The sequence below is a fragment of the Narcine bancroftii genome, chromosome 12 (genome assembly GCF_036971445.1).
Source record: "Narcine bancroftii isolate sNarBan1 chromosome 12, sNarBan1.hap1, whole genome shotgun sequence".
Classification (NCBI taxonomy): Eukaryota; Metazoa; Chordata; class Chondrichthyes; order Torpediniformes; family Narcinidae; genus Narcine; species Narcine bancroftii.
Window position 1 is genome coordinate 6,594,439 of NC_091480.1, and position 15,574 is coordinate 6,610,012.

The following is a 15,574-nucleotide window of genomic DNA, read 5'->3' on the forward strand; positions in this document are numbered from 1 at the left end:
TGAATGGAACTCATTTTAAATGTCCTGGCCGTTTTCAATTAAATAGATGCCTGCCAAGTATAATTTTAAATTACGCAAATATGTATATTAGACTCCATCTATATATTCCGCTGCCTAGAAAGATAACTAACATAAAAAGGGACCGATCACAATCTAGGCACATGCTCCCCTCCCTCCTCCCATTGGGGAGAATGCTCAAGAATGTGAAAGCACGCATCAACACGCTTATAGACAGTTTCTATCCTGCAGCCACCAGGCTAATGAATCAAACCCACAACAGTGCTCTCATGCTGCCCTTCCTTGGTGCTAATTGATCTTTATTTCTGTAATAGCTCTGTAATTGTGCTCTTGCCCTTCTATTTTATATGGCTGTATGTTATAGTCATGAAAAACCCTTCTCACTGTACCAAGTTTGAGGTGAACAAATAAACCTAAACTTTAAAAAAAACTTCAATCAGCTACAATCCTTCATTTCTCACATCTTCAACTTCATTGTACTAGTTTGCTTTTATGCTAGTGTCATCACCATTTGACTGTGCAAGGATATTTTGCATAGGTAGCATTCACTTCCATAGCCATTCGTATTAAATGAAAATATGAGAAAATGCTGCTAAATCTCAAAATCTTCATTTAGACGTACTCACTTGTTGCTTCCATTCAGACATGCTTTCTGAAGAGCATCAACTGTGTAACGCAAGAATTCATGTGCATCTTCCTGGTTTCCAAATCGAAAATGTTTTGCGATTCCTAAAAGAATGAAAATTTAATAATGGAATTGACTAGTAACCAAATTCAGATTGTGTTAAAAAATTAATCTCTTTAATGTAATTGAGCTGGTTACCATAAGTTTAGGAGGAAAAAAAAGGGGAACAGAATTTTGACCCATGCTGAATTGGCTGACCGGTGACAGGCAATTAATTGTCTTTAATGATATACATTAGCAAGGGAAGTGGGGAAAAGAAGGCAATGATTCCCATCTTGATCAACTAATAGCCTTGCTGAAATAGAACGGAGGACAGGATCAAGCATAGGTATGATATCCCCCCAACTCTGGCAGTGTGTGAGGAAGATACCTTTGATCAATAATCTGAAACACCAAGATGGCAGGTAACAGTTCCTAACACTACTCCCTATTAGGAAAGGGGTAGGCTATTTTCAACGGCCTGGTTAGAAATGGTCGATCACAGGACTTAATTACACTCCATGGGTTGTGTTGGTGAGAAAATGAGAGGACAACATAATGAGCAGGAGAAACTCAAATGAGGGAGAGGCTGTAATGACCATCCACTGAATACAAACACAAGCAGTGATTTTTCAAACACTGAGCCAAATTCTTATTGGTCACTAAATAATACATCAGTCAGGAACTTCAAAAAACTTAATTTATAGTTACAATACAATAAAAAAAATATAAATGTTTCACTAATTGAGATTATTGTTTCAATAATTATTCATGTTGATGAACATTTTCTAGCTAAACTGAGTCAAGACAAACTCCTGGGAGTACAAATATCCCCAAACATCATTTGACTATCTCCAATCGTCTAGCACTAACTACAGCAGCCAAAGAAACAAATTTATTGAAGCAAACCTTAAGAATAAAATGAAACAAAATGATCAATTTTCAATATTAATATGCGCATTCTATTAAACCTAATCATACAAGAGACTTCAGAATATCTCCAACAAAAAAAATACCAATTTCACAGCATCCTTTGTGAGCTAGGAAACTGGCCATTTATTTAATAGTTCGTCCTTCAAATACCACGGTAAAACATTTCCCTGCATAAATATCAGAAGCTAAAGAGCTACCACTCAAACTGTACGGGCCAAAAGTAACCTGGGTTATTTAAGTTAATTACAGAACTGCCTCGTCGTTCATTCAATACTGCAGTTTAGTGCGATAACCTTAGTCTTTGTTTCCTGAAAATACATTTTCCAATTCATTGGTTTCAAAAAATACAATTGCATTACTTCTCCCCTGAAGTCTGAGCAAATTGACACTGACTGAACTATCTGGAGACACCTCATAATTAAAGAACATTAAAAGCCAAAGCTGCAGCACAACTGTGCTACTGTAATGTCATGAACTGACATGCATCCAGTAGTCAAGCCTGCAAGAGTACCGTAGCTTCTTAAACAAGGTAAGCACTGTATTTTGGCTGCCCAGGTCAACTATAACCAAACCCAAGCTCTTGCTGAAATACTAAAAAAATGAATAGATCTTACAATTTGAAACAACAGATTTGGAGTCAACTAAAGTGATGCCTATCACTGCTTTATGTCATCAAATGTAAATTAAGGATACAGGAGAACAAGTGCAATGTTTGAAAATACAGAGTGCTTGACTTTCTGTGAAATTTAGCCCTTGATATGTCAGCAATGCATTTGATGAGGAAAATACCAGTGTTTAGAATTTTAATTGAGCTTTTCTTCTGATGGCTTCAATCCCACCTATTTGAACGTCAAAATATTATCAATTTTCATTTTGCACGGTCTACACACATATTGCACGGTTATTCAGAAAAAGAGACCTTGCAATAATTTAGTGAGGCATTAAATCTTGGAAGTGTATCAACAAATTCAACTCCCCTTGTGTTTCAAACACATGCCATTATGGAACGTTGCCAGTGCACCACTAATTCTGCCACATTAAATTAATCACACCAAAGATACCCAGTTATGCAAGCAGCTCTAGTTTAATATCCACGAGTGAATGTTCAAGCAAGTCATTATGAATAAATTATCCCAATCCTGAAAATATTTTTGAAGGGGATTGCTCACTTGAAACGGCAACTCTATTTTCTTGTGCCGCAGGAAAATTATAGTTCCGATCTTTTTGGAACACGTAACGTTACCAGAAGAGGGCAGAAACTTTAAAGCAAAGAATCAAGAGGACAGAGTACACCATTAAAAAGTTATATTGAAACAGGGCCTGATTTTCAACAATTCAGCACTCGCAAAAAAATGTTTTAGCACTTTTATGTCGGTCTGTCAATTTTCAATTTGTTTATTTTTGGGAATTTTGCAAATTTGAGGATATGAAATTAGTAATCACAAATGTAAAATTTTCCCCTTTTTAATGAATGCATCAAGTGTAGAGGAAGTTCCTTATAAGTTTGGTAAAAATCTAATAAAGTCTAACTTACTGAGGTCACGATTCAGTGCTTAGGTGCTGTATCCAGTTCACCTACAGATTTATCAAAAGGTACCACGAGTCTGAAGAGAAAAATCACTGATCAAGTTTGGTGAAAATCAGATAAAATGTTAAGTTTACTGAGGTGATAAGTTAGCGTTCATGTATAAGGTCTACAGAAGCACAGTCCAGCACACCAGGCATGCCATTTTCAAAAGGAACCCGAGATAATAGATAAAGAAGTCACGAGTTCTGTTTAAGCTCTCATGAGTTCTCGGGTTATTGAGATGTATTATCTTTATGAAGTGCTTTACATGAAAAAAAACAAACCTCCGTATCAAAATCTCCTCATTTGTATTTTTAAATTTAGCCTGTTTCTGGTACAGCATTTTTCAGAAACCTTCTCCCATCAGGTCCACTGACTTTGAGAACATTGGGTCAAATTTCAGGGAGTACTGGGAGTTTTTAAATTAAAAAAAAACTTTGGGGGAAAATTGCATTCCATAAAAATTACAAACCAGTAGCCTAGTTAGCAGGTTCAAGTCAACAAGATTCTTAAACTCTAGACACACAGTGGAACTACATTTCAATTATCTGCCAAGACTATTCCACAAAATCTTACCTTATTACACAGCCTGCTAATATCAATCTCCTTCTGATAGAAGTTAACCTTAGGCATAAAAAAGATTACATTTAGTTTTTCCTTATGCAAATCAATCTTTTCTGTGCCAAGAGTACACTTTTACACTACACATTTCAAAATTTGTGAATAATGTTATCTATCAATTTTCAATGTCTACTGCAGAATATAACATTAAGGCAGATAATTGAGGTTCCACTGTATTGTTACACGACAGTTTATTGAATTGAGCTAACTCAAGAAAAAAGTTATTCTTACGTCTGAGATCATTAATAACAGAAGTAGGCTTGATAATATTTCCAGAATTGGAAAACACTTGGGTAATATGGTTCTGCATCATACACATCATACAGAATCCTTGTTCGTTACCTACAAGGAAGAATAATGATAATTATTGCCTCTTAGTACCTCAGATTTTATTGGGAAGTTAGCCAAGCAGTACATCCATTCAGCGTTACAAACAAGAATACAGAACTTCCTTCGATCATTAACAGCCCCTCACTCCTTTTCTTTCCTCTTAGATCTATCACAAAACATACGATCAGAATAATTCAAGCCCATATCCATTCTATTCACAAGAGAAAAACATTAAAATCAATTATACAATACTAAAATTCCTATCAATATTGGGCACTTAGCAGGCAATTACTCTCACTGAAAATGCAGGAAAACAAAAGCAAAAACGTAAAATAATGGAAATACTCAGGCAAAGTTGCATCTAAGCTTCAGATTGGACTGTTTGTTCCGAAGGGTCCCAACATAAAACGTTGATTCTGTAGCCAACAGACGTGTCCGGACTGAATATTTCTAGCATTTTCTGTTATCCATCTTCATGGTTAGCCTCCATGAACAGCTCCGTTCAACTCTAAAGAGCTATATTTGTATGCTTCCACTGTCTAAACAACATTGGTACACAGAACAGTAGTCCAGGTTGGCCGAACATGAAACCAAAATTAAACTGAGACTCTGATGCATGTATATGAAACACACCTCTCCATCCCCTTCGTATTTGTGTGTCTATCTAGAATCCTCTTACATAATCAAATCTATTTCCATTACTATCCCTGGCAGCCCATTCGAGGCTTCTAATACAGTAAAAGTCCAAAAATCCAGATGCCAGAAACATGGACCACCCAGATTCCAGGCTTCTTGAAAACTCTCAAACTTTTCAAATTTAGCAGGCTTTTGCATGCATGCATGCAAAAGTGCCACAGAAGTCACAGAAATGAATGAATAAATTTTTTTGTACTTTGAATTTTATATGAAAAAATATTTTAGCCTTTATAAGGTTCCAAGGTCCAAGGATTTTTTAACTGTCACACAATAACACATTACAAATGTAATATACATATATACTTTAACTTTGGTCTGCTGTTAGGAAAACAAAGAGTTGCCATGAGCTGCAGATGACTTCATTATTCAATGGCATGCCCAATGAAGGCAAGTATACCATAGTCTTTCTTTACCATCCCATCTTCTTGCACGGCCACTGTTCAGGAGTGATGGGCCTGACTTCTAGATTTCCTTGCACGTCAAGAATCCTGTATCACCCTTACATTTGACATGACAAATGTCTAGATTAAACTGCATCTGCAATTTATATGCACATAGAAATTGCTGATGCAGTTTAATCCGGACATATGTGATGGGTGCCACAGTTGGTGTAGTGGTTAGTGCATCGATCGGGACCAGAATTCAAATCCAGTGCTGACTGTAAGGAGTTTGTATGTTCTGCCCATGTCTGTGTGGGTTTTTCCCGGGGTCTCCGATTTCCTACCACCATTCAAAATGTACCAGGGGTATAGGTTAATTAGTGGGTCGGGCTCATGGGCAAAAAGGGCCTGTTATTGTGCTTGCTATATGTCTAAATTTTTTTTAAATTAAAAATATCTGTATCTATATCTCTTGCTAGCAATTGATTTTGGAACCTCCACAGGTCTCCAAAATCCCTCAATAATTAGTCATGAGCCAGGCAGCTCAGAAACAGGCTCTTTGGACCAACTTATTCCTGCTGACCAAGTGACTATCTGATCAAGTCCTACATGCTTGGCCCATATCCCTCTTCACCTTTCCTATCCATGTACTAGTCTAAATGTCTTTTAAACGTCATACCTGTATCTGAATCCACCACTTACTCTGGCAGCTCATTCTCTATATGCATCACCCTCTGTGTGGGGGAAAATAAATGCCTCTTGAATCCCTTTTAAATCTTCCCTCCCCTCATCTATGCCCTCCAATTGTACACTGCCCTAATCAGATGAAAAGACTGATTATTCTTCTCATCTCTGCTCCCCCATCTATGAGCCAGGTAATCTGATCTTGCCTTAAAACGCAAGTCCAGGTTGCATCCTCATGATGCATGTTTTTCATCTGGTCTCTGTGCTACCCTGCAGTACAATTCATAAATGTCTTTGCAGAGGTCACGTCCAGTATTACATCTCCATCATCTACAGCAGGTCTCAGTTTTACTGTATCAATACGGTCAGCCTGCTTGGCAGAGCAAAGTTTTCATTTTTGCTGAGTTCAATACCACAACAAAAACTGAAGTCATCACCTTTGGACTTCATCTCCAAACGGCTCTATATCCATTCGATCATGTATGAGCTAAATGAGACAGCTTACAATTTCAAACCTCATTTCATCCCTAGCCACAGAACCCAAATCCTCTCCACAGACTACCTTGCTCATCTTGCCGCTGACATCCTTATACAGGTTGAACCTCTTAAATCCAGCAACTCCCATGGTCTGGCACCTGCCATTGGTACAAACTCCTTACAGACCGCATGGGATTCAAACCGTGGTCCCCATCACTGGCGTTGTGCTAACTGCAATTTGATTTGTGATATCCTTTAGCTCAGAAAATGATCTGATCGAGGCACCTACCATACCTTCGACAGCTATTTTTTGCGCATTTTCTATTTTCCGTGGACTGGCAATGACTGGGTCCCAACTTCGCCGAATTAAAGAAGATCGACCTGTACATCTATGTAAATTCGAGTGCTTCCTCCCATCTTCAGGAAACTCCAATATGCCCAAACTCTGCTCTATACAAGCAGTGGGCCACTGAGCCTCTAGTGTTTGTTTTGTCAATGATCTTCCAACTCAGTGACGTTTCCCTGTAGCTTCCTCATACACTCTTCAAATCCCTACATAAACAGAAATGATGTACTGATCTTTGCTTTGGAGATACAGTACCTAGTAATTGAACCTCCATATCCCTCTTGGATAAAGCATTCCAAAGATTCTCCAGGTCAGGAAATTTCTTCTCACCCCCATCCAATAGTCAGCCTTTTTTTAAAAAAATGAGATACTTCACTCAAGACATCATCTCTGCAAGCTTCTGTCATATCTGTAAGATTTTTGTCTCTTAATAAGATACAAGTCATGTGCATGTCAGTCTATTTAAATCAACCTAACCCCACTTGGTTGCACTCTTTTGCAAGCACATCTTTCCCTGGGTAGGGAGACCACACCTGTACACAATACTCAAACCAATTCTTCATTTCTTTCCTATCTCACCCATGCATTCTTTTAAAATGTCTGAGTCTTCACATCACCCTGCAATTTGCAATCCCCTCCAGGGTTTTCTAAATCAATTCTCCACCCTTCAAATCGCTCCTCTCCACTCTAATCTACTACAACCAAAATATCCACCATAACATCTTTACCTTTCCTTTTGCGAAGCTTCCTCAACCCTCATTCTCAATTAAGTTTTTCTTTCTTTTTAAAAAGTTATCTAAATTGTGCCCATATTCTCAACCTATGTCTCATCATCGGGTTATTTGTTAATTTAGAAAAAGGAAAAGGTAAGAAGGACTGCCAACATAGATTTTTTTTTAGAAAAATTCAGTTCAACTAAGTTTTTAGTCGATCCTCCTCAACTTTTTTCCACAGACATTTTCAAACATTGCAATAAATGGTACGGTTCATTTTGAATAAACTCAAATGTAAATGTTGAAAAGAAATAATGTTAAGAGCAACCCAGCTCTTGGAAGAACCTTGTACTTTCTGCATATGAGGACATTCAATGCAAGGCTACACAAAAAGCATTGAAATGAGTCTTCAAAGACAATTGGCACTCTAAGAATTTCATTTAAACTATTCTTAGCAAGAGAGCATGTGTGACAGTGTGGCGCTGATGCCAAATTATACTCAAAATGCCTTAGGCAACAGATAACATTGAGTAGTTGGCTTCAAACAAATGTGCAGTGTCTCATAGGGCCAATTTCCATCTGAATGGGATTGCTCAGACACTACAGAAAGTCTGTCTGCACCATTGCCAAGTCGCTTTTTTGCACTAGGATGACGGTGAAAAATTGTCCTTTTTTTTTAATACTTATCATCTCTTTCAAACTCAAGTTGCTTTCAAGCTGACAAGGTCCACATGTACATTGTATAATGTCTATGACAATAAACTCATCATCTTATTCCTGCTTTGGTTCATACTCTTGCAAAAAAAAAATGCACCCCTGTCATTGTTAATGCACCTCTGTTAGCCCCTTTCAAATTGCAGCACCCAGGTAGCGCTCCTGGGACCTGAATGCAATTACTGGTCACCAACCCAGCGATTTAAGGGGGATCCCGCCCCCGCAATGACGCGTCACGCACTCACCAGATGTTCAGATGCTGGCTGCCCGGTGACACATGCACGCAAGCGATGACGTCATCAGAATAAGCAGGTTGGCCATTTTCTTTTCAAATTGGCTGTAGACGAGACCTAGTTAAGTGTAACTGTGTTCCCTGACTACATCGGAGGTAGGTCAGGGACCCTGTTGGACCCTTTCAAACTCCTGCATAACTGGGGCATGAACCCCATTTTACACGGCAGTTTAAAAGGGCCTATTGGGACTCTTATTCGGCACTACCAACCTTGTGACCTAAATTTGTTCTGTGGTTCTGATTTCCATTTACACATCACTTCTAGGCCTGCTGACCCACACTGGTTCTACAAGACAATGTCAATTTGAAAACCTGTTTCCTTATTTTTAAACCCTTCTTTAGCACTTCTAGCCTCAGTCAAATTTGCACTCATTCCCATTCATCCCCAGATTAACTTGCTCCAAGAATCTTGAATGTGTTTTCAGTTGTCAAAAGGCGCAAGTTCTGGAATTCTTCCCTAATATGTTTCACCTCTCTTTCCTCCTTTAAGATGCCATTTAAAACCTACAATTTTAATCAAGCTTTTACTCATCATAATATTGCATAATTTTTAACTTGCTCACCAAACTTCTATGACTTTTAAAAAAAACATTAAATAGGAGTTAATTTTGCCCAGTAGGGGATTAAGGGTTCTTGGGAAATGGCAGGTAGATAGTATCGCGTGCACAGCCAGATCATCCACAATTGTATTCAATGACAGAGCAGGATCAACAGGCCGGAAGAATGATTCCTGCTCCTATTTCTTTAAGTTCCCTTGGTGCTGGAACATACACCTTTGAATCCTATCTTGGATTTAAATGCAGATTCCTACTCGATACTATTCTGGTGTTAGTCTTGATATTGGAAAGGAAAGGCAAACATGGACAAATTGACCCACATCATCACCACCTCTTTCAACAGCAAGCCTAGGGACTGGCAACTCACTACACAAGATGAGGTCTGTAAAAGTCAGGAAAGTAAAGAGAAAAACATTAGCTACGTACATGTTCTGGAATGTTCTCGGGAAAGCATGTAGTTTGCAAGAGGAGGCGTATAAGTCAAGCACTGCAGAGCAGAATTCAGGAAACAGGTGTTGCCCAAGTTTTGGAGGCCAGCTCCTATTTTATGGATCTGCTGCCACTTCAAGAAAACCTTCTCTGCTGGAAACAATATTTTCTGTGGAGGTGCTATCCCATCGCCACTGCCCATCACATCTGAAATTAAAAGAGTAAAATGGATTGAGGTCTCATTTCAAATACCGTAGTTAAATGTTGTACATACTGAACAAATTACTTATACGGATAATGCTCTTTCTTGCTGGAGATGAATGACGTTGACAAATCAAGCTTCGTTAGGATTAACCCTAATCATATTACAAGTGAATCTAACTTTAGATAAGTGGTATTTGGAAATGAAATTTTGTTTGACTATGAAAAGGATATCTTTTTCAATTCAGGATAAGATGTCTTTTTATAAATTAAAGTGGACTCCGTTTACTAATTATATGCATTTAAGTTTGATTTAAATATATGTTTAAGTGTGATATTTTAGTATTGACAATTTTTTTTTGTTGTTAGAATTTTTTTAGATTAAGTTTTATCTCTTTTTTTTGTAAGTGGGTTTTTTTTCATATAATATTGTCAATTTTATTAACTCTTCACTCTTTATTTTGGGGGAGGGTTGGACTAATTTTAAGTTAGACTATTATATTGTGTTACAATTAACGGGGGGGGGGGGTCATTTTGTGTAGTTTTCTGATGTAATATTGTAATCATACCTTTTTAAATTTTTTTTCTATTTTCCTTTAAATGTAATTCTTTATTGTATTCATGTTATAAAAATTTTAAATAAAGTCTTAAAAAAAAACAAGTGAATCAAACTGATTTTAAGCCCTAACTTGTACAAATTTTGTGGAGACTGTTGTTTCTCTTTCAATTAGACAATGCTGAGTGGCACTGTTTGGTACAGAATAAATAGTTTGCTAGGTGTTATCCTCCCACCCCACTTCAAATCATTGGCTAAAAATATTGAACCAACAGGATTGTGTCAACATTTCACTCTACACTGTTCATGTAAAACTATGTGTAAGAAAGGATTAAAAGAGAAAAAATGTAAATGTTGAAATTTTTTTTTAACATTTAAAATTAAATCTTAAACTTTAGACATGCAGCACAGTAACAAGCCCTTCCAGAAACCAAAGCCCCTGGGGAAAACCCACGCAGACACAGGGGAGAACGTATAAACTCCTTATAGACAGTACCAGATTCAAACCCAGGTCGCTGGCACTGTAATAGCATTGCACAAATCATGTGTGTGAACAACAATTCTCGAGACCTGGATGTCATATAACCTCGGAGTGTAAAACTGCATGCTAACTAAAAAAAAATTTAATTTAAATTTTGAAATGTAATTTGCCATGAGCAGTACTAAAGTAAAAGTTTTCCAGCAACTTGTGCTGGTCAAATTTAGCAAACTGCCTATGCTAGTCTACAATGGTTAATTAAACACAAATCAGCACCTTATGGAGGTGGGAGGAAACTATGTGATCACAGAAAGAAATGGTCAATTCCACATAGGCAGCCCCAAAGTCCGATGCTGAAGTCGAGACAGTTGGACTACTTACACCACCACTCTGCTGCCTGATCCCTAAATCACAGCATGCATCACATTCTAAGTATTAATCTCACAGAAATATTAATGAACTTTTCTTCAAGCAGAGATTGTGCTCAAATACTTGAAAAATAATTCAGCATAAACACATAACATTTCATCTCTCCCAGCCAAACATACCCAAATATCTTGTTTCATTTCTGTGATATTTACAATGGAAAATAATGTTTTTAAAAACCTTTTAAAACAGCTATAGATTACAAACCATGATTTATTGTAAATATAATGCTGAAGCTTCACTAATTTAAACAAAGATTGTAAGCTTAGAAGCAAAACTTAGAAATGCACAAGTTAATAAATTTATTGTTTTATATGCATCCTCAAACAGTTAAAAAAGAAACAAAGAGTGCACTGAAGAAAGTCGGGGGATAATTAAAAACATTGCCAGTGTTAAAAAGAAATGTTGGGCAACCAAAGATTTTACAATCAAGCAGACAAAAAAGGGAAATGGGAATCATGCAACATCTAGGAAGATCGAAGAGGTCAGTAGAGAGTTTTTGACAGCTGAAATATTTCAAGCTATTCAAGTACCTGTTTATCAGTACAAATGCTGCACTTGGACAAAAGATTAAAAGACCACAACACAATCTATTCATAATCTAGATCAGCGATTCTCAACAGGAGTGCTATGCCCCCTCACCCCCAGGGGCCACAGTACATTTAAGTAAAAGCCTTGGTTTCTTCTTACCTCATGTGATATCAATATTTTAAATATTTTTTATGTAGTCAGTAGGAGAGAAGTACAGAAGAAACAAAAACTTGATGGCTTCACAGGGAAGAGGGCACCATAAACATTAAGCAAGGTCTTGGGGGGGGGGGGGGGGGGGGGGAAGAGGGGAAACCAAATAAAAGGTTGAGAATGGCTGATCTAGACTGACAACATAGCGCATTAGTGCAAGTGCCATATCATAAGGAGATGCCACATTTTAAGTGCAACATTAAGCCGAGTTCCTGTGGCTGTTTCAATGGATGCAAGTGATCCCATGACACAATTTGAACATCAGAATTTAAGCTGCCACACACTACATACAAACCAACTGGTCAATCTCCTCGCTGGCTGTTGAGTCTGCTGTGTGTGTAATCGACATCTGCATCCATCTACGTACCTATATCCAGTGTGCAAGACAGGAAGGAACAGAAGGATACTTCGATGTGACTAGATGATGGGAGGAAACTGGTGGATTATAAACATTATAAATGGCCTGCTCCTCTCCTGGAAATTTAATTCTAAAGTTATCTTAAGGAGTGGGAGTAAACAGTCATTTAATGGGTTCCACTATAACTGCATGCCAAATAAGGTACAAATAGCCAGTGATATCACATGGCGAGTTAGTCTGCACAGCCATCTTGCAGATTCTATCAAAAAGGCTTAGAATAGGAAGTGTGCTTTAGAGTAATCAGAGACGAGGAGATATTTTTACAGAGCCATTAAACAGAACTTTTCCATTTCAATTTCTTTACTTGTAACAGGATCAAATGTTCTGCTACAAAAATGAAAGAGAATTGTTGCTGGAGTGGATCTTCAACACAGTGCATACTGCAGACATGGTTCACTGGTGATAGGAGTGAATTAATGCACTGGATGATAGAATTGTTGCTGGAGTGGATCTTCAACACAGTGCATACTGCAGACATGGTTCACTGGTGATAGGAGTGAATTAATGCACTGGATGATGGAAAAGATGCCAATAACAATGTCAAATTTTCCAAAAAGTGTTTCTACTTGATAATAATCTTCCCATTCATTTTATTAATTTGGACCTTAAAGATGGGAGAATACGGACCATTAAACTTCTTTTGTATTGAATATATGTCAGTATTTGATGGAATTTTAATTTTTTTATTTAATTTAAAAAAATTTAGACATACAGCACAGTAACAGGCTATTTTAGCCCATGAGCCTGTGCCACCCTATTACATCCAATTAACCTACAACCCAACCCCTGGTATGTTTTGAACAGTGGGAGGAAATCGGCCACACAGAAACAGGGAGAATGTACCAACTCCTAACAGACAGCGCAGGATTTGAACCCTGGCTCCAGTCGCTGCAATGGCATTGTACTAACTGCTAAGCCAACCATGTTATTACTCCATGGAACTTGAGTGGCACAAATATTACTTGCTGTTTATCAGCTTAAGCAAAGGATTTATCCAAGTATAAAAGGGAACAAGAAAAGATAGAGCTACACACACTCACTTCTAAGAACATTTGAAATAGGAGCAGGAGTAGACCATCTGGTCCATTGAGCTTGCTCTGCCATTCAATAAGATCATAACAGATCTGGTCATGGTCTCAACTCACTTTACAGTCTGTTAACCTCCAATTCCCCTAATGTTCAAAATTGAATGGCAGAAATAAATCAGCCTCAAATGATTCATTGGGCAGAGAAATTCATAGATTCCCTACCCTTGAGGAGAAGCAGTTCCTCCTCTTCTGGTCTACTTTGAATCTTGAAGCTAGGACCTTTGTTTAATATATTCAAATGCTACCACTCGTGCCACATATAAAATTTGTCTGCAATCAGGAGAAAATCATTCATTAAAAAAAAACTATTAACCAAAAGCTGCAAAACTTGGTTTTAATATGAATAAATGTATTTGAAGATGAGGAGGTGGTGGAAGAGGCTGTTGCAGCAATGCTTGAATGATTAATACACAATCTGATTTTGGAGATGCTTATTGGAAAAGGACATGGAAAATATTTACATATAGTGAACAGATAACAATTAAAGATGGGAGAGAGAGAGACTTGGCTGAGATTATTGAATGCTAACGATTTTTACTTGGAATGGGACAATTAGAAACAGTTGCCCCTCATTTCATTTCCAACACCACTCCCTCCCTCCACTCATCCAATCAACATTCTAAATCAGTGCAACTCATACTTCACAACCCAAAATGACTCATGAAAGGTTAACCCAACATGGGCTCAACATATTTCCAAAAACATTCATGAAATATTGGTTTGGGGGCAGGGGGGGAAGGTAAGTGTCACCGTGTATTTTTTATGATGAATATTTGTATGTATATATATATATATAGTTACTGATATGGTTCATGGTGCAATAAACAAAAAAATTACAAAATTACAAAAAATTACAAAAAGAAATCATTCATGAAACACCATGTGAAGGATTTTTTTTAAATTAAAATGTCAAGAGTAAATTTTAGTTGTCAAAGTTCAGAAATGACACAAGCAATCGCCCTAACAGATACAGTAGAGAAAACTATTTATATTTTACTTTGAATTGCAGTATTTTGGTATTCAATAACATTTTCTCTCTTACAACCTGTTCTCCCATTTTCTGGATTTGAAGTAATTTACTGGGATTAATCTTTGTTCTAACATTAAATTCTGAGTGTTAAACTCTGAGTGAAAGAGCAATGGAACAGTCTGAACGTTAATCACATATACCTGCCCATCCATGGTGGACAAATCAATGAGTAATTTTGGAGAAAGCAACCGAGAAAGGAATGGCAACTTTGAAAGATTAGGTGCCGAGTTTAAAAAAAGACATTTTCACCAGGTCACCAAGATGAATGGCAATAGAGAGAAAAACTTGACCCTGACCTAAAATGAAATATTTAATCTCATCTGGGGGCAAAAAGTTTCAGTACAAAGGAATGAAATTAACCAGCCTCATGAAATATGCACAGAATAGCTGCCAAATAATTACAAAGAAAACATCATTGAAAACTTACTTTGATCCTTTTGCACAGGTTGCTTTGGTTTCTCTTGGAGAGACATTGTGTTAGTGTACAAAGCAGCTCCAGGCATAGGTCCTAAGATTTTGTTCTTCGGTACCTCAATGATGGGAGATGTTGCACCCCAACTTGCTGTCCCTGACTCCATGTTATTCTCTTTGATAATTCCAGAGAATGGTGCCACGGAGCTACAGGTCTGGTTCTTGCAAGCTGTGGTGTTTGAGGCCTCTGTCACTTTATCAACTATGGTCATTATTCATTTCTGAAAGAACACAATTCAAACAAGCTCATCTTAACTCGCTTGATTTATTAAAACATCAAATTCATAACAGCTTCAACATTGTTATTCTTTAAATGTTTTCCTTTCTATACAAATTCTCCTTAACAGATGTTAAAGGCAAAAATTTAATTCGAGTACCTGTACCCTCCCCTTTCTAACATTCTATCCTTATGTTATGCTTACAAAACTATTATCACCAAACTCCAATGTTGTTAAATAACTTCTAGAGCACCATATACATAGAAATTGTTTAATAGAAGTATTCACAAGGTGATAATAGAGCAGGTGATCAAATGAACAGAGAAAATTATAGTTTTAATAAAGTAAAAACACACTGCTGGAGAAATTCAGTAGGTAAAACTGTGTACTTTATAAAGCAAAGATAAAGATACATAACCAACATTTTGGGCTCGAGCTCTTCATGAAGGTATGAAAAATGCCAGCAGACAACTGAACAAAATGGTAGGGAGGGAGGGCACAGCAGCAAGCAGGGGGAGGAGGGACG

At 37.4% G+C, this 15,574-nt stretch overlaps 1 protein-coding gene across 3 annotated transcripts in view; it reads right to left on the reverse strand.

Moving 5' to 3' along the window:
- The window catches only part of usp42 (ubiquitin specific peptidase 42), a 65,168-nt gene that overhangs the window by 36,980 nt on the left and 12,614 nt on the right, over window positions 1-15,574 (reverse strand). For all 3 annotated transcript variants that reach the window (XM_069906020.1, XM_069906023.1, XM_069906022.1), the window contains exons 2-5: window positions 14,787-15,051; window positions 9,419-9,628; window positions 4,035-4,145; window positions 645-747 (exon numbers count right to left, since the gene is read on the reverse strand). In XM_069906020.1, the coding sequence (XP_069762121.1) occupies window positions 645-747; window positions 4,035-4,145; window positions 9,419-9,628; window positions 14,787-15,042 (680 nt within the window). In that variant the 5' untranslated portion in view covers window positions 15,043-15,051. The remainder of the gene's footprint in view (window positions 1-644; window positions 748-4,034; window positions 4,146-9,418; window positions 9,629-14,786; window positions 15,052-15,574) is intronic.